Raw genomic sequence first — 23,933 nt, forward strand, 5'->3', positions numbered from 1 at the left:
AAACTAATGAAAACCAATAAAAATAATGAAACTGAGAAAACCACACACTACTGTAATCGAAGAATGAACTCCCAAAGAGCTAACCGCAATTGAAACCAAAATCACCTGAATCACCTGCCATATCCCAGGCAAGAACACATTAAGCCATGGATATTGATACAAGATGGTAATCATAATTGGGTCTATACCATGCACTTGTAAATGTATTAAAAGGGGGGAAGCTTGCAGAAGAGCAGGAGCTGCAATCTGCACCACATGCTGTCTGGCTTTCTCTTAGTATTGTCCTATATAAAAATAATAAGCATGTTTGCAGTGAGAATTCTGTTTACCATTAGCTTAATCTTAAATTCAATATAGGTTTATGATATTGTGGAACAGAGGCTTTCGGGGGAAAAAAAGAATGCACAAGTGGCTAACTGTAATGTTTTATCGTTCATACATTGCCTCTTTATTGGGCTAACAAATCATAATGAATACACATGGATTTTCTGTTCATTAATACACGCCCGGATAACCATAGAAATCAATTCCAAGGCATCTTGTGAGACATAACTATTGTGCCATTCACTGATAAATGTGTACATCACTGTGCCCAAATGATGGATTTAAGGCAATATTCCCTGTGGATGTGCACCATGGTCTGGTAGTCTGGAAAACTGAGTGCCCCAGAGAGTGACTGATCAATCAGACCCTGGAGTCTTGCCAGGGACAAATAAAGTTTCTTCTGCACAACTCCTATTGGATTATGGTCCAAAATGAAGAAAATGCCTGCACTCTCCTGAACAGGAAGTTGCACGTTTAACACATACCTGTCATCACAAGAAACTACTGAATGCTGTGATTTTAGTCACACAAAACAGGAAAAGATGCACAATATATGTTAAATACAACATTTTAATGGAATTCTTGTTTACCACGTGATATACACGGCATGGGTTGAATATTAAACCACCGATAGGAAAGTAAGCTGCAGCTGAAAAGCAGAGTAAACTTCCATATCTGGCCCCAAAGGAGATTACAAATGTGAGAAAACATTTAAATAGAGCATGTTAGAATTCACCACGTAGGAAGGATTTGTTTGTTGTGCTTAAAGACAGTATTGGCTTTTGCTATCAATGGTATTTCCCAACACCAAGCTTCACCTTTTCTTTCCAGTGAATCTGGGATAAGACCATACAAAAGCAACAATATACTGGATACATTGTTTTCAACAGGAAGAGAAACCAAAAACAACACAAGGGGGGAAATTGTACAAGTATTAGAAGGTCAGTGTAGTTTTAGCTGAAGTGGGTCTATATCCCTGTGTCCCTGAGAAGCTCCTCCTAGGGGTAGTTGGGCTGATTTTGCGGCTGTGGTGGAGCGGCTGCAGGATAGCCAACTTGTCCTAGGCTCTGATAGGGGAGATAGGGCATGTTGTACTGACCATAGCCAAAGGGGCTCCAACCCATAGGCATCGGGAAGAACCTGCATGAATGAGAACACTCATTATCAAAGTGGTCTGCAAACTGCATATCTGCTGATAATGAGATTGGTCACAGCTACTACAAAATCTTTTCACATTTCTGAAACAGAGCAGCAGTGTTACAATGTAGTGAAGCATTATTAAGTATAAAATCATTCCAAAGTAAAATGTGCCTCCTATGACTGTAAATACAGTTCTGTGAATGGAGTATGACAGCAAATGTTTGAAAGGTGAAGTAATCTTCACTCTGATGGCTGAAGAGAAATTATATACATTAAAGCCAAATAGTTTGGCCTAGGGCAGTTGATGTCAGATGCTATTCTTATGCTATACACATCCTTGAAGGACCCAACTGGCAAAGCCTGCAAAGTAACAAATTTGCTCCTCATAACTGCAGGGGTGATCATCCTGTGGACTGCCAATGGTCATCAGTGTAATTAAATAAAAGAACACAAATGTGTGGTTGTTTGCTTGGCTCTATGAACCAAGGGTGACTGCTAGCTCTGGTGATCTGGCTCTTCAGCTGGACCCCAAGAACAAGATGGTCACAGGGCCTATAGAGTGCAGGAATTACTCTGGTACAAACATGTTTTGGTATGCAAGGTTTCATTAACTGTCTTAGAGCGAAGATCAATTCAACTAATGACTGCTATTGACACATAATCTGATGGCTCTAACTGATGGCTCTTATTAAGCACAGAATTATATGTGGTTCAAGACATGTGCCTGAGATAGAGCATGAGGAAGAATTTACCCATAACGGTAATTTCAGTCTCAGAATGACTCTTCTGGTCATCAGTGTTAGACTGCAGTTGGTAGAGTGTGTAAGAGTACTTACCCAGGGTGTCCCTGATATGTTGGGTATGGAGGCCCTTGTGCTGGCGATGTCAACCCAGGCGTTTCCACAGATGTGGTGGAGCTGGCCTGGGCTGGGTCAGGGTTGGAGGCAGTAGGGGTGCTGGCTTGGGGAGGAGGGATGCTGGAGGGAGGGGGAGATTTGGCTGCCTGTGGGATGGATGGTGGTGGAGGCCTGGGTGGGGGGCTGGGCTTGTTCTGTGACTGCAAGAGAGAAAATGAGCTCCACATGAAGGAATACTACACAGTAAGATTAGGGTGAGCTTGAAACTAGGGCTGTGGTCCATTCTGTTAAGTGTTCTGCCTTCACAAACTTCATCTGCAAACTTCACTGAGGAAGATGTGATGCAGTACCAAAGAACACACTCATTAATGGAGAAAAGAAAAAAACAAGGGGGAATCACTTGAACTGGACTGCTCTGTGCTCTAAGAAATCTGCGAAAAGCCAGAAAAGCTGTGTGCTGCAGTTTTGTGTATGAAAATGCAGCTCATGTGGCTTATTTATGAGGGATACAAAGAATACTGAAAGCAGGCGCTTCCACAAAGGTGAGATAACGGAGTTAATGAAGCAATTAGCATCCCATCATGCTCACGGTTGTGTATAATAAAGCTGGGCAGGCCCAGTTGCCCATTATTTTGGCTATCATAGCTAGAATAAGAAATCTCAGTGACTTTGAAAGAGGGACGGTTATTGGGGCACAATTAGCAGGAGCATTGGTGTCAAAGACTGCAAAAACGTGCAATTATTTCAAAAGGAATAGTGGCTAAGGTGATGCTGGCATTGAAGTCTGAGGGAAAGATATCATCGGGAGCAAACGTGATTGAAAGCGCATACTTCTCAATCACGATGTCTTGGTTTCAGATCCAACACAAAACAGATGAACAAATCTGAATCAGTTGACTGCAAACATGAATCTAGGGCATGAAGAGGCAGTTTCATCAAGAACAGACTGTCTTCTTCACAGAGAGAACAAGACAGGAGAAGCGCGACTATAGTTGGTGCTTCCTTTATTTTGGCAGTTAGCTGTACATAGCAGAAATTTTGTACTATTATGTTTTATATATGATAAATTGCTACCATATACCAATGCTTATCAGATGTATTAACTAGCATGTTATAGCTAGACCTATGTGGTAGTAATATTTGTCATATTAGTATTGTGTTTCTTCTTATAAGTAATAATGCAAAGCATTGCTACCTATTACATATAAAATACTATTACATATAAAACTAGTGCTAGTAATACAATTTTCTGAGTATATATATAGGTGGTATTAATATTTGTAATGTAATTAAAACATTTTATTATTAATAGTAATAATGCTACATACTGTTACTGTCACACTGTTTATATATATATGTATATATATATATATATATACACACACACATATATATAGTATAGGCAGAAAGTATTAGGCCATCTGTGTTTTTTCTAAATAACCTTAGGTAGAGTAGAATTCAGTTACTGTAATATAAAGTGTCAGTGAAACAGGAATTAAAAATAAAAATATGGCAAAGAATAAGGAGTTAAGGCTAATTTATGCTTCAGAGACGAAGTGTCATACGACATCAAGCTTAAGATTTCCAGACACAGTGTTCAGTACACATTTAGAAGGGTCCAGCTGATGGGCAGTAATGCTAACAGGAAAACACCAGGAAGATAAAGATGCAGTATACAAATAGTTGTGGTGTCTAACAAAAGAAACTGATATACAATTGCACAACAACTTCAGGAAGAACTCAATGTAGCTAGAGAGAAACTTATTCCCCTGACTACAGTGAAAGGGCAACTATGATATGCTGGTCATAAAGGATGTGCATATGCCTTTTCCAAGTGCTTTTCGAAGTGCTTTTTGCAGATACACATCATTTTATACCAGAAGATTGTAGAGTGAGTGAGATGCTATTGAGTCAGCATGGATTTTTTATTATTTGCCTAATAAGATTTTATATATACATAGCTTAAGACTTATGACTTTGCTTGTTGTTGCGGACTGTGTGCCTGCAGCGAACTACTATTGCATGAAAGTGCTGCCTTTTTTCAATCCAAACCCCTCTCCTTCATCTTTTCCAATGGCCTCATCCTCAACTTTGTTTTGTGCTAGTCTGCAAGGAATGAATAATGAACAAATTGGGTGGTTTGCTCTTGGAGGTGGAGCAGCTTTTTTTGCTTCAGTTTTGTGTTCTGAACCATTTTCTGTGAAGAACTAAGCAGAGCTAAGCTACTGGAAGAAAGTTAACACCCCTTTCGGGTTTGCCTACCCAGAGATGTGAGATTTAATTAGCCCATTAGATTACTGATTTGAGTAGGCGATGTAACAGAGGCAGGGCAGCACTGATGTTACAGTAAGAGCAGTCCTTACAAACACAGTCCTGGGTGCAGGAATGGGTCTGCTTGGGGGGCTGGTGCTGGTGCTGGTGGTGGTGGTGGTGCTGGCCTGGTCTGTTGTGGCAGGGGGGATGGAAGGTGCACTAGGCTCCTGTGCAAGGGTTTGCTGGATCACCCTGTGGAAGGCAGGCAAAGTGGATCACTCATCCGTTCAAACCACATCATCATCTCACTCAGAATCACAACTAAAAATCACATCAGGACCTTATTCAGACTGACAGACCTAAGATTTAAATGTGATCTGTAGGAAATTACACACAAAAAGCCAAAGAGCCACTGAAGAAACTGGGATTAATGCTGCAACTGGTTGAAAATGCTGTTTTAAGTTTGACAAACAGTGAAAAACAGAGACGATTAGCAGTCAAAGATTCCAAAAGTTGGAAAAGCTTCAGCAGGACACGTGCCCTCGATTTCTGCTGGAATTCACACATGCAGTACGAAATAAGGGTTTTACTGTCCTCTGTCCTCAATTTGACAGTAAGATAAACGCCCTTCTTTCACTAAGGCTCCATAGACAAGATATCTGTCCACAGGTTTATTACTTAGGGAAGGGTGAAACTGAACAGAAACAGAGCATATAAAATTTCTTCAATTGCATTAAATACAGATGCATATGCAAAATAAAATATAAGAAAAGATGAAGCAACCAGAGGTATAAGATGAAGCAGATGAAAGCAGATTTTAACAGGTAAGACATCATGTAAAAAAACAAATAGCCATGAGGCAGAAAATTTTTTACTTCCTGATTGATGCCACATGACAGGAAACGTGTCATAACAAGGAAGAATATGACACATTGCCACAGTAACATAACAAGGGCCACGTTGCATGCACTGTGATTCACCAATAGTAGCACTCACTTCAGTAAATCATCCAGCTCTGTTTTGCGTGCAAAAACAATGTCGCTGCAGTTGTTCTGGAATTTCAGTAGGATTACTGTGAGGTCACCGTAGAACTGAGGGGGAGAGCAGAACCTTAAGTTAAATATAAAATTTAACATGCATCTGATTCTGATTGTACTCTTTATGCTCACTCCTGACTGTAAACAGTTTACTTCTGACTGTGCACACTCCTCACTGTGTTCTCTGTGTTCACACCTCATGGTGTTCACTCCTCACTGTGCACACTCCTCACTGTGTTCACTGTGTTCACACCCCTCTGTGTTCACTGTGTTCACACCCCTCCGTGTTCACTCCTCGCTGTGTTCACACCCCTCTCTGTTCACGCCTCACTGTGTTCTCTGTGTTCACGCCCCTCTGTGTTCACTCCTCACTGTGTTCACGACCCTCTGTGTTCACTCCTCACTGTGTTCTGTGTTCACGCCCCTCTGTGTTCACTGTGTTCACACCCCTCCATGTTCACTCCTCACTGTGTTCACACCCCTCCGTGTTCACTCCTCACTGTGTTCACACCCCTCCATGTTCACTCCTCACTGTGTTCACACCCCTCTGTGTTCACTCCTCACTGTGTTCGCGTCCCTCTGTGTTCACTTCTCACAGTGTTCTGTGTTCACACCTCTCTTTGTTCACTCCTCAATGTCATCTCTGTTTATTCCTGATTGTAAACACTGTGATCACTCTTTGCTCAGCAGCTGATTGTGCACTTCTCTAGTCAAGCTAGCTAATCAAGATACCGAGACATTTCTGACGTGTAAACAGCTCATCAAGCTGTGTTCATGTGTGTATTCTCACATTCATTTATAAATTTGTGAATCCATTCTACAGATTTGTGAAACCATTTACACAGTGAATGCCTTCCACAGATTTGTGAAACCATTTACAGATTTGTGAATCCATTGTACAAATTTGTGACTTTTCCTCCAAAAACATCTCCATAGACTTGGCCAGTTTTTAGCTTTGAAAAACTGCTTTGTTGCTTTAGCAGTATGTTTGGGATCATTGTATTGCTGTAGGATGAAGTGCAAACCAATGATTTAGGAGGTCTCTTATACCTGCACTAAGGAAGCAATCGAACACACCTGACTAATCAGAAACACCTGTGAAGCCACATTTTCCAAACATTATAATCCCCTGAAATGGGGGGATTACATATAAAAAGTGTAATTTCTACATGGGGAAACCAAAATGTATCAAAATACCCTTTAATAAAAGCTGAAAATCTGCACTTGATTACAAATCTAAAAGTGTGGTGTGGATCCAAATGAAGATAAAATATGTCTTTGTCCCAAATATTACGGATTTCACTGTATTTGCTGGCTAGCTATATAAACAAGCTTAATTCTGAATCCTTCTTTGAATGGAACATGTTTTTTGAAACTTGCAAATACAGAACATAAGAAGGCCTGGCAACATGCACTTCCCAGCACCTTTTATTGTAACGCATTTATTCACCTGAATGTTGATGACTCAGACCCATCATAGCTGAAGTTGGACTGGGTACAACCAGTGTAAATTCTGATCTCAAAGTCAGCCATATGAACATCCAATGCAGCACTGAATACCATCCTTTTTACATTCAGCTGGTGCAGCCAGGTGATCTAAGTTAGCCATGAGTTACTGCCACTTAGGCTCCTCCTAGAGGCCCTACATCTCTATGGACTAGGCTGCCCATGCCCACCTTGGTGCCCTCCTGCAGGTTGGTGGTCATCTCCATGTAACTGTCATAAGCTGATGCCAGTTTCTTCATCACCTCCTCCCTCTGAATGGACTCCGCGCTTGTCTGCTTCATACCAGAGAACTTCTGATGCAATGTCTGTCAGACAGAACAGTACTCTATCAGATTATGTTGTAGGCAAACACCTTTTCAGTATAAATTATATCATTCAGTAAACTTCTACTCAAAGCAAGCAGTTGTCACATAACCCTGATTTTCATATTGTGGATGGAAAAGCCTAAATTAGATTACAGAGCAGGGTAATATTTACCTGATGTCTGGACAATTTAACCTGGTAAAGTACAGAACCATCAATAAACCCAAAAGCTGCATCCACCATTCACTTCCTCCTGTTTTTCAACAATTATCACATATTCTGTAGCTACATTATATCTATTACTGCAATGAGAATGTGCCTCATTAGGGACTAAATTCATAGCCTTCATGGGCAGAGGGTAGCAATGCAGCTGTGTGGTCTTACTGTGGTAACCACCTGCACAGCCATATTGTCTCACTGTAGTACCCACCTGCACAGCCATATGGTTTCACTGTACCCACCTGCACAGCCATATGGTTTCATTGTAGTACCCACCTGCACAGCCATATGGTTTCACTGTTTTACCCACCTGTGCAGCCATGCAGTCTCACTGTACTACTCACCTGCGCAGCCATATGATTTCACTGTTTTACCCACCTGCACAGCCGTATGGTTTCACTGTTTTACCCACCTGTGCAGCCATGCAGTCTCACTGTACTACCCACCTGCACATCCATATGGTTTCACTGTAGTACCCACCTGCACAGCCATATGGTTTCACTGTTTTACTCACCTGTGCAGCCATGCAGTCTCACTGTACTACCCACCTGCACAGCCATATGGTTTCACTGTAGTACCCACCTGCACAGCCATATGGTCTCACTGTAGTACCGACCTGCACAGCCATATGGTTTCAGTATAGTACCCACCTGCACAGCCATATGGTCTCACTGTAGTACCGACCTGCACAGCCATATGGTCTCACTGTAGTACCGACCTGCACAGCCATATGGTTTCAGTATAGTACCCACCTGCACAGCCATGCAGTCTCACTGTGCTACCCACCTGCACATTGACCAGCAGCTCCTCTTGGGTCTTCAGGCTCTTTTGCACCTCCTGTGAGTATCCCCCGTAGCTGCTGTCCAACTGACGGGTTGACAGGGCCTCCTCATCGATGGTGCTGCCCTGTGCCAAGGCACTCAGGAATGTTCCGGTCATGTCGAACTCTACTGATCTGATGCCGCTCTCGATTCGCCCTCGCTCTTTCTTCATCTCATCCAGCTGGTCCAACAGTGCCCGCAGGTTGCCCACCACCTAGGGAGCACACAGCCCGGGGCAGAATAAGCGCTCATCAGCCCCTGGGATTGACCTCCTTGGCACTGTTTTATCCTGTTTCCTGTACTACCTGATCTACAAAGGATGTTAGCTTATTGCAGGAGTTTAGCTAGGTGCATTAAACTGAACCATCATTTCAAATACAAACATCAGTATTTATAAATATATAAAGCTCACTCTTCAACTTGTTGTTAAAATAAAGAACATTGAATGCTGCATGCCAGATCTTTTTTAACAAATGAATGGTTCAAATGTATAGTTCTTATCTAATAAAAGCTATCATTGCTATTAACATTAGTACTGAATGTTTGATTAAACATACATTTAAAAAGAAAAATTGTTTGCATACTTAACTGGGGGAAATACTAACAAATTCATATTTTTATGCTACTTTTCAGCTCACAGTGCCTAAAACCATTTCCTGTATTGCCAAGAGCTGGACTGACTCTACTCTGTAACTACATTTTTTCTTACAGAAATCCAGAGGCTCCTACAGAAGCAATACAGGACATATGTGCACAATAAGAATACAGCTAATCCATACGTTGCACTACTTTCAATAATGAGACTGAATATGGTGATGGATGGTGGGGTTCAGAGTAACAGATCTGTGTGGTGGGTGGTTTAGTGTGTTGAGGGAGGAGCCTCAGCCCCAGTGGTGGGTGGTTTAGTGTGTTGAGGGAGGAGCCTCAGCCCCAGTGGTGGGTGGTTTAGTGTGTTGAGGGAGGAGCCTCAGCCCCAGTGGTGGGTGGTTTAGTGGGTTGAGGGAGGAGTTGCGGACCCAGTAGTAGGTGGTGGCTGCTAACCTCATTGCCCTGCAGGGTCTTGGCAGGGTTGGCAGAGGGGATGGCAGCTCGGAGCTCAGGTTCAGACTTGCAGAGCAGGGCGATCATCGGGCTGTGGACGGCGTATCGCTCGCGCAGCAGACTGTCCGACTGCAGCGCTTTATCCAGAAGGCTGCGAAAGTTCATTCCCTCTGGAATACAGTGAAAACAAAATGCCACACTGCTGATTTATTACAAAATAAAAACAGAAATATTCTCGTCTGATATTTTTGATCTGTTTTCACACAAGAATAAAATATTCAGATAAATAAATAGCATAAGTAGCACAGTGGCATTTTATGCTATTGTGTGTATTGAGTGATTGTTCTCAATGAGACTATAGCCGCGTTTCCACCAAAAGTACCCAGAACTTTAGTCCCAGGAACTACTTTACCAGGAACTAAAAGGTTCCTTCAGCCCATGGTTGTCTGCGTTTCCACCGCGGTCTAAAGTCCCGCGAAGATTAGGCAAATTAGCCCACTGACGTATGAAAAAGCGACGTTGTCGTCGGTCCATCTGTCATATGATTTCTTCTGTAACCCCATACTACCACCGAAGTAGCCTACATTATTTACTAATAACCGGGACAGTCCGGAGGGGTTTATTCCACTTATATACAACGGGCTACCAACAATGACTGTATATGGTTACTTTTGTATTTATTGATTTTTATCGATTTAATCACCTGGAATTGAAATATTCTTCTGCAGCCGTTTGGGCATATTTTACCGTTGTCAAGCAAAACTGTCGTTAGTAGTTGAACTTTGACCGTTGTTATGCAACAAATAGGATATAACAGCCCAATAGTCAGATTGTAACTGTTTTATATATCCTCTCAAACACATTCATTATGTTTTTATGCGAACATTCACTTTCATGTCTTGACATCCGAGGCGACAGAATGCATTCACATTTATATGTATAACTGGCAACAACAGCAGAAAACATGCACATGTTGTAAACAATTTGCTGTTTGATTACTTTCTCATCGTCAATTCCATATAGGCTAATCGCAAAATGACAAGAATAGAACGAAAACTCGGACTTGCGTGAAAATTTAAATTAGCAGTGGTACAGCCACCGTTTGCTTTCCTTCGAAGTTACTGCTAGCCGAGCAGCGAAGTGTGCCCTCCAGATGCGAACCATGCACCATAAATTAGTCCATAGTCTTCCTGGTCTTTTTGTGGAATTGAAGAATGGCAGAGTAAAATTACGGCAGTCTGAAAAAGCTAAAGGGTTACTAGAATTAACCTGTTATTTTACCCTGACAAAAAGTGCGGAAGGTGATTTCCAATTTGCTTATACTGTAGGCTATCACCAATGTGAATTACGCAGAACTACCGCACATAACTGTATCAAACGTTTTGAGTCAATTACAACGGGCTAACAAAGAAAATCCGGAAGAAAATATTCAGCAACCGAATTAATCCGTTTTAATGTTTTGGTATGTAATATGCTGTCCCAGCACGAATGCTTAGCATTTAATAAAACGAATACTAAAGCAAGAAAAGAACAGAAGAGCACACGTTATAATTCCAAGACGTTGGCAGGCTATAACCAAAACTAGGCTACTGCGCCGCATAACATACAAGTTTGATTTTAAGTTATTATGAAAATAAATTGGTTTGCGGCTGGAGATTTTTAAACATGGCGGCTGAAAGTAAAAAAAAATAACACTGCTAGTAGTCGACCAATCAGAAATTTTCAGTGCTTGCGCCCCACCCCAAAGGTTCCTGGACTTTTGGAATGTACTACCCCACGAGCAGGAACCTTTTTGGGGGTAAAATAAAGCCCCCGGAACTAAATTTAGACCCTAGTTCCTGCGGTGGAAACGCACTGAGTTCCTCAAAAGGTTCCTAGTTCCGGGGTAAAGTTCCTGCGGTGGAAACGCGGCTTATAACACAGATGGGGCAGGGCTTACAGAGAGTGGGAGTGGTATAACACAGATGGAGCAGGGCTTACAGAGAGTGGGAGTGGTATAACACAGATGGGGCAGGGCTTACAGAGAGTGGGAGTGGTATAAGACAGACAGGGCAGGGCTTACAGAGAGTGGGAGTGGTATAACACAGATGGGGCAGGGCTTACAGAGAGCGGGAGTGGTATTTTAGACGGGGCAGATTTGCAATGAGGTTAGACCATGGGAGTGGTAGGTCTAGATGAGGCAGAGCTTACAGAGAGGGGCAGGGGTAGATCTGAGATGGAGACAGACCTTACAGAGACTTTGAGCAGTAGATTACCTGTTCGTAAAGGCTTGTAAAGTTCACCAGAGGGTTTCCTGATCCAATGTTGGCCAAAATTGGTTCTGAGTTCACTATCTGTTGACTCCTCCTCATTCAGCATTCTTAGTGACTACAAGAGTAAAGACAATACATTTTACTGGGAGAGCCTGTTTTCGAGGAATTTTTCCTTTAAATAAATAATGGAGTGTGTTAATAGTGGGTGTGCCTAATAGTGGGAGTGGTTAATATTTGGGTATTGTTGATGTGGTTAATACTGAGGTGAGCTTAATGGTGGGTTTAATTATCAGAGAGAGCAGATAAGAAAGTTGTTATTAATGGATGTGATTAAAGGTGGGTGTGGTTAAATGTACATATGGTTAATGGCTAATGAAACAGCAGACTGATAACAACACTGGCCTCGTCCAGGATCTCCTTGTTCCTCTGCAGCATGTCTGGCATGTTTTTAATGAGTTGCTCGATGCTCTCTTGCCCCCCCTGCTGGATGATGGATCGGGACTTCTCCAGGATGGATGGGGGTATGGAGTCTCCTGAGAGATCCTCTAGGGCAGCAGGAAGATTCAGGGAGGCCAGCACTCTACGAGAAGCAGGGTTACACCGTGGTTGCCTCCTGATACAGCTACTGCAGATTCAGATTTATCTAGAGCTAAGAGTTACAGCACGGTTTACCACCTCAACAGAAAGATGACTTCTCACTCAATCTGTGATTCCAATGAAGAGCAATTTATTAAGTTATTGTTGGTGATTACAGTGCTGGCCTGGGGCCAGTTGCAACAGTTTTGCATCAGTAAGAACAAAGCCTAGTTGTAACGTAAATCTCTACTTAGTTACAACTCTACTAAAATAAAAAGGTTGCACCACACTACATAGTTAAAACATAACGGTACACAACTATGTTTATGCAAGCCATTGACCAGTGGCAGTGGCATAATTAATAATGTTTCAATTTTAGACTGATTTGAATACAGCCAATTGAAAAATTGCTTGAAACTATTAACCCCATCCTCGACAACATGAATATAACTGAGTTAAAAATATAACTGTAAACCCCTTAGTTTGGTAGAAAAAGGCACACGCTTCTCCATTATAGCGGTGCACTGGACATCATATTAGTTGTTGCAACTTCGACAATAGAGTGTAAAAGTCCCACCCTCTGCAAAAACAGTGACTGGACCTAGGAGGTGGTTTGAAACAATGAAATTTCCCTTAAAGGAAAACTTAAAATCATGTCTTCTCATGAGCAAACAATTACACAGCCTCTTTCTCAATATGACGTTTTTTGCGTTGATGTTTTTTTAAATGTTATCCTTAATTTTATAATGTAAAAAAACCACACAACAGATGGTTATGTCATAAAACTTGTTGGCCATTCAACACCATTGGAATCAATTGGAAAGCCAACTGTGAGCCTGGCCTAATCTTCCAATCAGTGCCCGACCTCACTGATTCTGTTCTGGCTGAATGGAAGCAAATCCCTGAAGCAATGCTCCAACATTTATTATAAAGTTGGGTGGACCAACTCCATATTAATGCCCATAATTTTGAGATGTTGGATGCCACGTGTCCACATACTTTTGGCCATGTAGTGTATATAGATGGATATAGATTGATATAGGACTTAGTTAAAGCACTTCACTACAGCAAAAAACACCACTCTCATAGAGACTCACCCACTGCAGAGGCTTCTGGCCTCTCTCATAGAGACTCACCCACTGCAGAGGCTTCTGGCCTCTCTCATAGAGACTCACCCACTGCAGAGGCTTTTGGCCTCTCATAGAGACTCACCCACTGCAGAGGCTTCTGGCCTCTCATAGAGACTCACCCACTGCAGAGGCTGCTAGCCTCCCTCATAGAGACTCACCCACTGCAGAGGCTGCTAGCCTCTCTCATGGTGCCGATGAGGCGGTTGACAATTTCTGCTTTTCTCTGGTTGTACACGCTCAAGTACTGCTGCACAGCCAGGGGCACCATCTTCTGGAACAGGTCTGAACACAATTATTTATGTCAGCATATACTTTCAAAAACACAAACATGCATTTAAAAGAACTAAATGCTTTGCTCATCTGACTAATCAAACAGACTACAGACAACAATAAACTACAATCTTCTCTGGGTTTACACAGATAAAATGAGACATCTACCCGAGCAACACTTTAATCATTAACTTAAATATAATGAGAGCCCTCTTCCAAAGGAGGAATTTTGACTGTTACTCATAAAAGCAAATGGCAAAATCACTAACAATATTAATCGTAACGGTAATTGAGACTAATACAATCGTGACAGTAAATGTCTGAATTACAGACACATCAGCTCTTACCAGTGAACTTCTGGCTCATGGGCACCTGAATGGCTGTGGGCTTCACCAGGGAAGCCTTTCCAATGCGATCCAGATCCTTTGATTCTGGTACACGGTCATGGTAGATGAAGTCATTATCTTTTTTTGCAGCCGTCAAAGCCCGAGCGATCTTGTCTGAGAGTTCCTTCACGTTGACATACTCATTATAGCGCGACGTCACTGTTTTCATCAGGCTTGTTGCATACTGAATGAATGTAAAAATATCAAATTCATATTAATTAAAAATGTCCTTTCAACCTCATGTGCAAACCAAAAACCAAAGCATTCTCTAATGCATTATGCGTAACCTGAGTAACGGCTTTTTCTAGAGATTAGCCATGCTGCCAAATTAGCTGTATGTTTAACTTCATTGACCCTGTAGAGGTCAACAAATCATAAATTCATGCGATGGCCCTCTGAGCTCAAATTAGCCAAATTTTTGTTAGCCCAAGTACACACTAGTAAACAAGTAAATACAGGTATGAGTGACAAAGAAAATTACATTTTAAAATGACTAACTCATTATTTTATTTTTTGAACATTGAACATTCTGAACTGAAGAGCAGTTTTTTTTATTTGGAAAATCATAAAAATGTGATGCTTTAAAGTTTCCTTCACAGTTTTGTGAAGAAAATGATAGAACAAGCTTAGTCCATAGTTTCGACTTCTCTACTTTTAATTTCCTGAGTATTATAAATGACGAGATACAGTTTTTCTGTAATATGGTCTCTTGCCTTCATGTTAATTAAGGAAGTTAAGGAAGGACTACCAAGATGGAAAAACAAATAGAAAAATAGGCTGTCCTTGTCATTTTCACAATGCCAGATATGTCTCATTTGGAGTACTGAAAGTTTGTCCAAGTGAATCCCAAAGTGAATGTTCTGAATCTCCATCCCTCACAAATTTCTGAAGTTATGGTTTGACATAAAAAAATTAACTTTTTTAAACAACAGTCAAGATTCACACTGAGGATAAGGCCATTCCTTCTGTCACCTGCAGCCGAGCAATCTCCTCCCCAAACTTTTGCTGCTGCTTAGCCAGGGTGGACTGGTGGTACTCGGCATAGACCTGCATGATGCAGTGCTTGGCTGCCAGGATCGGGGAAAACTCCTGGAAATGAAAACAGACCAGCGGAGAGCCTGATCACCAGCAAGCACACATGCAAATCATATTCAGGATAATCATACAGGGAGAACACAGACATCAGAGGGCGAAGGGAGGCTAGTTTGCATGTGCATTTCATGGCTCCTCCCTCACTGATTACATGCACATGCCTGCTGTGAGCTGTAGCAACCAGCCAGAGCTTTCTCATGCGCCACAGTGCCAGTGATATTCTGTCTTCTTCAGGCACTAGCCTATATTTTGTTGGGCCTGTTGTTGGACCTGTGTTGTTGGGCCAGTGGCCTTAAAGATTTAGGACAAAAATTATGTAAGAACATAAACACATGTTCATGTGTTTTCAGTAGCCTAAATAGAGGCTGAACTGAGGCAGCACCACTGAGCTAAATTACCTAATGAAGGTAGGGTAAGTAAAACCAGAATGACGCAAAGAATGTACCGCACAGGTAGTAAGCTAGCAAATTCTGGAGTGCTTCTAGGTAGCCTGTAAAATTCTGCAGCCTCAGAAATCTGGCACCATTTGCAAATTTATAATTTTGTATTATAAATAATAAATAATAAGGTAAATGCTTATATATCTTCCAAATAGCGAATGCATGTTACAGTACTTCTATTTAGCTGACCTGACACTTGTCATGATTAAAAATTTCCATAAGCTCAAGTTAAGGCTTCTTAATTAAACAGGGCTTGGAAATCTTTGAGGTCACCTGCAGTCTCTTGCTGTTATTTAAATTTTAACAGATTTAAGAGAGATCCAAAGTCAATTGAAGTCTTACATTAAAATGTATAGCTTAAAATGAGTGAACTTCCATCCTCATTTAACATTCTAAAATGTGTAAAAACGATTGTAACTATACGATTCAATCCAAAATGACTGTCACTGAATTCTAACCAGTGGCACTGAAAACCTGGAGCTTCTGCAGATTAAATGAAGGCTCTGAGAAAGAGGTAGAAATCTGAATTACACTGACATACCTTGGGTACATTCTCTTTGGACTGGCACTGTCTGCAGGCTTCACCATACAAATCTGCAGCCTGATTGGCAAGCTTTGCGATGATGGCACTTTTCATTCTGTCTGTGAAGTGAATGAGACAGAAATATAAGTGCATGTACATCAGGTAAATGACTGAGCCAGGTCAGATCTTTGAAAGACACACCCTTCCACAGTTGTTCACCTGATCATGCTATGACCTCGCAAGGTGCATTAATCCAGTCATGAGGCCTATTTCACAGGGTGTGAATAAAGAAAAGCAGAATCCTGAAGCCACACACAAACACACACACACACACACACACACACACACACACACACACACACACACACACACACACACACACACACACCCATACACAAACCCACAAATACACACACACACACAGGACCTGTGCCAGCCTTTAGTAATGCAAGTCATTAATCAGGCATAGGAAACAGCAGCAGCTAAGAGCTTAGAGAGATTTGCACAATCTCCTGGTTTTCAGGTTCAACTGTCACCGTTCAGTTTACGCATGCTGAGTTACCGAAACATGCCGCTTAAACATAGCAACAGAGCTGAATGAAAATTTGCTTCCACCAAAATGAAACAAAACCTGAAAGCTTTCTTTGTTTGCCTTCCAGTGGGTGTACACAGAAACTGCATTGTGCCGTACTTGTGACATAACACCACAGCATGATATAATGAATGGCAAACAGCAAGTGGACAACTCCTAGAAGATATTACACAGGGGCTACCTGGTGAACTGGTGCTTCCTCAGTTTTTGGTAGTGCACAGTGAGATCTGCTCCTAAGGTGTTAAGGCCCCCTAATATTACAAATGTACAATATAAAAAAAATAATAGAAAAATATTATTATTATTATTATTATTATTATTATTATTATGATTATTATCATTATCATTATTATTATTGTTATTATTATTATTATTATTAATTAATAATAATAATATTAATAATAATAATAATAATAATTAAAAATAAATAATAATAAAGAAATTCTGTAGCTGGCTGTACATGAAAATCACTTGTATGTTACACAGAAGCCTGATTGCAGCCAGTTTATAGTGGCCTGGATTTGGTCCTGGCTCTAGTCAGTCCATTAATGTCTGAGATAAAAAAAATCTGTTAACAGAGATCTCCAAGCACCCACTAAATGAAACTGATTTCAATGATAACGTTAAATTTTGGCTCAGGGACCAAAGTTAGAGAGCACGGCCTCTACAGTTGTGTTGGGAAATGACCCAGCAGAAATACATACAGCATCTATCATGACAGAGCCCTGACCCTGTCAATCACCACTGTCTCTATCTCCATGGTGACAGTGGTAGCCAGTACCTGCAGTGGCTTTGAGGAAGAACACCTCCTGAGCTTGGGCCAGCATGATGTGACTCAGTGCACTGGTGATGTCCGGAGAGATGTCAACAGTGGGCTCCTGGCTCAGGGCTGAGAGAACGGTGTCCCTGATGTGACAAAAGGTGCCGCTGGCCAGCTAGGAATGACAGAAGCAGAGAGTAACTGAACCAATGGCCTTGATGTGAGCAAACACCCCTATTACCCAACTGGAAACGAGGGGAGCGGAATGAGAGAGAGCGTGTGAGGAAGCAGTTGGGGTTTACGGATATACAGTATAGCTGAGTGAGTGTGTTATAGTGTGTATATATATTGTCACAGGCTTTCCTGGCTGTAGTCAGCAGCTGCTCTAAATGACAGTGATGCCAGTGTTCTGCCAGTAAGAAGAGGAGCAGGAAGACTGACCTGGTAGAGTTTTGCTGCTGTTCTCCGTCCCTCGTCATTGCCCAGGTTCTGTTCGGACGCGATCTGACTAGCCAGAGCTCCCACATTGAACAGCACACACGTCTTCTCATAGCTGACGTTGGCCAGGGCTGCCAGAAACAGCATGCATCACAGTCAAAGCAAGTTACAACACTTTAAATGAATCACCAGCATAAAGACAGCAGGCTTGCACTATGCTGAAGATGGTGCATATAGATTTCTTTGAGGAGTCGTTTGATTCTACTCTATCATAGGTTTGTTGTGTTAATTCCACCCATCCATACCAGCACCATTCCCAAATGGAAATGGATTCTGCAAAAGTTAGTTTTAGCAGTTTTCTAGCTAAAAAAATGTTACTGGCAAGAAAATGCATTCATGTTGGTGATCTGTGCTTTATGGAGCATCAAGTGAACCAGTAAGCAATGGAGGGAAGTGTTTTGCCAGGGTTTGATGATGCACTGTAAAAATAAACAGCAGCAATGTTTCCAGTGAAAAACCATTTAATCAAATGAAAAAACTGCATAAATCCTGTTATTTAACAGTATATATTCTGTTATTTTATGGGATGACCATTCAATAATGAGTTATTGCCGTTATTCTACATAACTTTGACAGCGATTTTTATAAACATTTTCCCATAAAAATAGTTTTTTGCAGTGTGGGAACAAAGTCCACTCAGTAGTGCAACGGTAAACATAAAAATAGCAGTTTTCTGTTTGCTTTTGTGATAATCATTAAATCAATCTAGAATCAATTTTACTGAACCCTATTAGCCAATACTGCATAGATAATTCTTTGTTTAGTTAATGAGAGATTGTGATTTGACTTATTGAATCTTTGACAGTGACCTGAAACTCCCTGGGAATACTAATTAACAGTTTGCTCAAAGGAGGAATGTTTCATATACAATCTTTCAGAAAGTCAAAAGGCATAAAATGTATGGCCTTGTGATTGCCACCTGTCACAATGCACAAACCTGGTTTATCCAGTTTGCCGTGAGACACAGCTTTGACACAGCAGGGCAATGAAGCAGAAGAACACAGGTGCCTTTCCTGTCGGTTATCTGCTGCATGCCTAGAGTCAACCAGCTGAGGAGGAGAAACCATCTCCTCCTTACCTGACTAGCTGTAGGCCTAGCTAATACAGGCCTAATACTGGCCTGTACTGTCAGCTCCCTGTAGGGCTGGGTCCAGTTCTGACACGTTATTGCAGCACTGTTCTAGGACCAGGGGCTCTGGCTCTTCTGCATTTTTCACATTTTTTAAATTATGAGAACAAAGCGGTCAGGTGACAAAAAGGAGACAAATAAAAATGCTACAAGCAAAACAGCCAGCAGAGCATTTGCTCAATCAGTGTAATCCCAAACTGTAGCTTAGCTAAAAATGGATTTTGAACACACTCACACACACACAATTATTACATGTGGGGATCACCAGACAAATTTCCTGAAATCTCTACGTTGTATGTCGGTCTATTTATCAAATAATTACCTGGTGTCATTTTTATGAAAAAATGTCTACATGTCCTTACGTTCCTTGTAAATCAAGACTAAATTAGCAATAGACAACTAAGACAAAAGCAACACTAAGCAGGATTTTAAATCAATGTCAGCAGTACTGGTTGTCTACAAGAATAGTAAGAATCTTCTGAATTTCCATGGTATGAACCAAGACAACCAATCTCCACAACTACCAAAACAACAAGCTATTTAAGAACTATAAATAACAACAACGATCAGTATCAATGCCTGGGGCTCACAACTTTAAAACAGCATGCACTAGGAACATAAGCACCATGTCCTAGTTATCATGCTGCTGGTTTGCTTATCAGGGAAACTAACTGTTCACTGTAACTCGGGATTGACTACTTGAATATTAATTTTAAATAAGTGTAGATAAGAGTGTAGATATTTTTTCATCACATCCCTACTATGAAACAGAAGATACCACTGTCCCATTTGGTACTGTGTAGCAATACAAATGAGACAAGACTTATATAGCTTGAATTTTTTCAGAAACTGCCAAAAATGAATCATATCATGAAAAATATGCAGCACAGTTATTGCTTTCCATATGAACTTTTCATATATAGCAAGTGGGGAAAATTTAATCTTTCAAATGTATTTTTTTGCTATGTTGAAATAAAACCAACTATAACAGATTTGAATCAAGCATGAGGATAATGCCGTTACTGGTAATTACTGTGACAGTCAGGTGATACAAAACTTTTGGCTCGGACCCACACGCTATAGAGACATCCTATCCGTCATATTCAGTTTTTACACAGCTACCTTGCAGTCATAATCATATCAAACAGCAAGAGAGAAATATTTATTTTATGTGGGCTCACAATGGCATTTTTGAGAAAGTGAGCTGGTGGACTTCAGTCTTGAATTAAGCTGAGGGACAGTATCACAAATTCCAGAGTAAAATGTGCTCCAAAGTAAAAAAATAAATAAATAAATAAAAAAACTGCATCAAAGTTATAGAATATTTATTTAAATATTAAGAGTAAAAATGAAAAAGTATAGTCATGAAGCACTTTAAAACAGGTGTGGTAGCCATTAAGAGCAGTGGCTGGCCACTGTCACAGCAATTAGACAGATCTACACCTTTCGGGAACAAATGTTGTTTGCACAGTTCAGATTTTTTTAAATGAATAATATTCCACCTTAATTCTTATTTCACTACACTTGCAATATCATGAAATGTTGAAATCTACTCTTATGTTTCACTCTTATTCACTCAGCTCCTTTATAAGGATGTCCTCTGTGCAGCCTTTACATGACAGTTTATTTTACTGTTAGCTAGGTTTGGAGCCAATCTAAAATACTTTTAATTTTTTTTTGCATACTGGTCCAGCTGCAGCTAAAGGTGCTGAGAAGAAACCACAGCCAGCCAGGTGTAGCGAAATCAACATAAATGTTTAAAATGCATTTAAATTAATTGAAAATTGCATAAGAAATTAAGTAGAATCTTAATAACGTGATTCAGTTTACTCTGTGGCAGGACAAACATATGGGACAAATACTTACCCAGCTTAGCAGGGCCACTAAACAGAGATCCTTTATCAAAAGCATCTTTCCATGTGAATGTCAAGCACAGCTGCAAAACAGGGTAACAGTTCTCTGTTAGTCTTTGAAATGTGTTCAGACCCTCCTTCCTAGGGACACCCCTCAACAATAGCACCCTGAAAATCTGACAAGGGAAAATCTGACTCATCTAACTACATTTAGCTCACAGGTGGGTTTACAGGATCTCACAGTACAGTAACACACATAAATTATTCTTAGACATAAACATAAATGTGTCAATGGCATGGGATTATATCATGTAGTGTGGTCTCTAAGTATTTAGACAGTGACATTATACTGGGAGACCAGTATTTATTGTTTAAGCTTTGCACTCCAGCATACTGGATTTGAAATGAAACAATTAATATAATGTTAAAGTGCAGACTGTCAGCTTTAATTTGAGGGTATTTACCAGTACATCCATATCTGGTGATCCGTGGAGGAATTACAACCCTTTTTATACATAGGCCACCCCATTTTAGGGGACCAGAAGTAATGGGACAGTTGGCTGCTTAGCCATTTGTTGGCCAACCGTGCATCATTAGCTCATGAACAAAAAGGTCTACATTTGATTCTAGATGTGGCATTTGCATTTGAAGTGTGTTGTGGTTGTTTCCCAATATCAGGACCAAATAAGTGATAATGCCAGTAAAGTAGGCCTTCATGAGGCTCAACATTGGGTGTGTCAAAATCAACTGTTTGATCCATTGTTAAGAAGCAAGAATGTGCTGGTGAGATACAGCAATAGAGAATAACCTGGTAGTCCAGGAAAGACCACAGTATGGGATGATGGAAGTATAAAGGAAAACACCTTTTCAACTATTGAACAGATCAAGAACACTTCCTAGGATGTAGGCATTGATGTGTCAAAGACTAGCATAAAGAAGAATATACCAGTATAACCTCAGAATTCACCCCAAGATGCAAAACACTTGTAAGCCTCAAGAACAGAACAGCTAGATTAGAGTTTGCTTAAAAGCACATTAAAAGAGTATTGATCTATACCAAAGTATTTGCAACCAAGGGCCAAATATGTCTTTATTTAATTTGTCCAATTACTTATGGTCCCCTAAAATGGGGGGGGGGGGGGATTTTATTGAAACAGGACATGGATATAAATACAGCAAATCGGAGATGACTGCATACAGTTTAACCTCATATTCATTGTTTCATTTCAAATCCGATGTGCTATAATAGAGCCAAAACAACAAAAATTGTGTCACTGTCCAAATACTTGGGACCGCATTGTATGTCATTCAGTGTACGCCAGCCATATGGTCTAACCCTATATATCGTGTTCTTCAATATAGTGTTTTGTTGACGAAGTACAGAAAGAAGTTTCAGTCAATATGAAAGTTCTTTTTTTTTTTTCAAAATTTGCAATCTTGTGATAGGCACAAAATTTGATTATATTGTCATTTATAAAACATTCTACATGTATAACACACTGTATGATATAATATATTAATTGTATTTTCAATTAAAATTTCATCCAATATAAATACTGATGTTCAACCAATTTTGTTAATGATAAATCCATTGTACATGTTACCCCTTTGAATTCCTTATTGGATATCCGTCATTGACCCCTAAACTGTAAATCACTGTAAATGATTTCTGTTCGTATTTGGTCAGGAGAAACAAACATGAATGTGAAATATGTGCAGTCAACATATTTTTCTAATGTCTTTTTTGTTTTTAGAAAATATCCAATACCTGGTTTTCCGAGAAGGGGAATTTTGGTTCAGCAGCACAAAGCTGATCATAGTACCTGGAAGACAAAAGAACAGTCCATGCTCATATCATAAATAACTTGACACATTAAAAAAGCCAGAAGATTGAATTTGAGTTTCTTCAGATAGTGCACTTACCTGCAGGTATTACAATAATTAAGCAAGCAAAACGTTAATTGTTGCAGTTGCCTTGGCTCTGGTGGATAACCACAAAATTAATTTACTTTTCTGTACACAACTAAATAAAAAGTGTTTTTTATATGATAAGTTGATGATAAATTATATCTGAAGTAATGCACTGTCACATGCACAGCTCAAACTTAATAATCAACAACTATGTTGAGTCACATTTCACTATATATTAGTACATATGTGCCAGGGCTCGGTTTGCGGGAGGAATTCAGGGCAATTAGAGGGCCAGTTCATTCCCTCTCAGTGTGTAGAACACTGGTGATGTGGTCATTACTGGTGTCACCACAACATGCCAGTAAGCAGGGGTTACATTTGGGGTGGACGGCATCCACCCACCTTTGGTAAATAAATAAATAATTCTGACTGGCAGTTTTACAAATAACTATGACAATCCAGTCCATTTTTCGTATGCTCCAGTCCATGTGTTCCCTCTAGCCAGTTACTCGCTCAACCAATCAAAAATCCGAAGAAAAAAAACTCAGGAGGAGCAGTCCTTTATATAGACAGGCACAGAAAGAAAAATATTGTTGATTGTCTTGATTGTTGGGAAGTGGACACGGTAGGTAATTTCATTAACATGTAATTTCATCTATGCAACATAAAGAGAGATGAATAAACAGCCCCCACGAACGCCGGCTATTATTAACAGCCACTTTGATTGCTTGAGCAAAATCAGCAGGTTGCTGGTCAGCACTATATCAGCTAACCTAGGATTGAATATTTCCCACATACATAACATTTTATTTTGTGTCAGTTCGACAGTTTAAGAAAGATGGATAAACGAGGAAGAAAGGGAGGACAAAAGAGGAGGATGACCGAATATTTTTGTGGGTAAAAAAATTCTCAGCATTAATGACACTCAAGAAACTTGAAATACTTTATGTAAAAGCTTGCATCAATAGTATACATTCTTTTTAACACATTGTTTTCCTGAATTACAATTATGTGCACAAT

The 23,933-nt window shown here is 40.4% G+C and overlaps 1 protein-coding gene across 1 annotated transcript in view; it reads right to left on the bottom strand.

Annotated features, from left to right (window-relative positions):
• Positions 1-413: 413 nt before the first annotated feature.
• Positions 414-23,933, bottom strand: part of LOC135255900 (programmed cell death 6-interacting protein-like) — a 30,068-nt gene continuing 6,548 nt past the window's right edge. The window contains exons 2-18 of the mRNA XM_064337679.1: positions 22,771-22,825; positions 21,016-21,085; positions 17,964-18,091; positions 17,544-17,697; positions 16,189-16,289; positions 15,088-15,204; positions 14,077-14,299; positions 13,618-13,741; positions 12,156-12,333; positions 11,757-11,868; positions 9,502-9,671; positions 8,426-8,674; positions 7,288-7,422; positions 5,571-5,665; positions 4,685-4,826; positions 2,301-2,521; positions 414-1,464 (exon numbers count right to left, since the gene is read on the bottom strand). Of these exons, the coding sequence (XP_064193749.1) occupies positions 1,323-1,464; positions 2,301-2,521; positions 4,685-4,826; positions 5,571-5,665; positions 7,288-7,422; positions 8,426-8,674; positions 9,502-9,671; positions 11,757-11,868; positions 12,156-12,333; positions 13,618-13,741; positions 14,077-14,299; positions 15,088-15,204; positions 16,189-16,289; positions 17,544-17,697; positions 17,964-18,091; positions 21,016-21,085; positions 22,771-22,825 (2,416 nt within the window). The 3' untranslated portion in view covers positions 414-1,322. The remainder of the gene's footprint in view (positions 1,465-2,300; positions 2,522-4,684; positions 4,827-5,570; positions 5,666-7,287; positions 7,423-8,425; positions 8,675-9,501; positions 9,672-11,756; positions 11,869-12,155; positions 12,334-13,617; positions 13,742-14,076; positions 14,300-15,087; positions 15,205-16,188; positions 16,290-17,543; positions 17,698-17,963; positions 18,092-21,015; positions 21,086-22,770; positions 22,826-23,933) is intronic.

The sequence above is a fragment of the Anguilla rostrata genome, chromosome 1 (assembly GCF_018555375.3).
Source record: "Anguilla rostrata isolate EN2019 chromosome 1, ASM1855537v3, whole genome shotgun sequence".
Taxonomy (NCBI): Eukaryota; Metazoa; Chordata; class Actinopteri; order Anguilliformes; family Anguillidae; genus Anguilla; species Anguilla rostrata.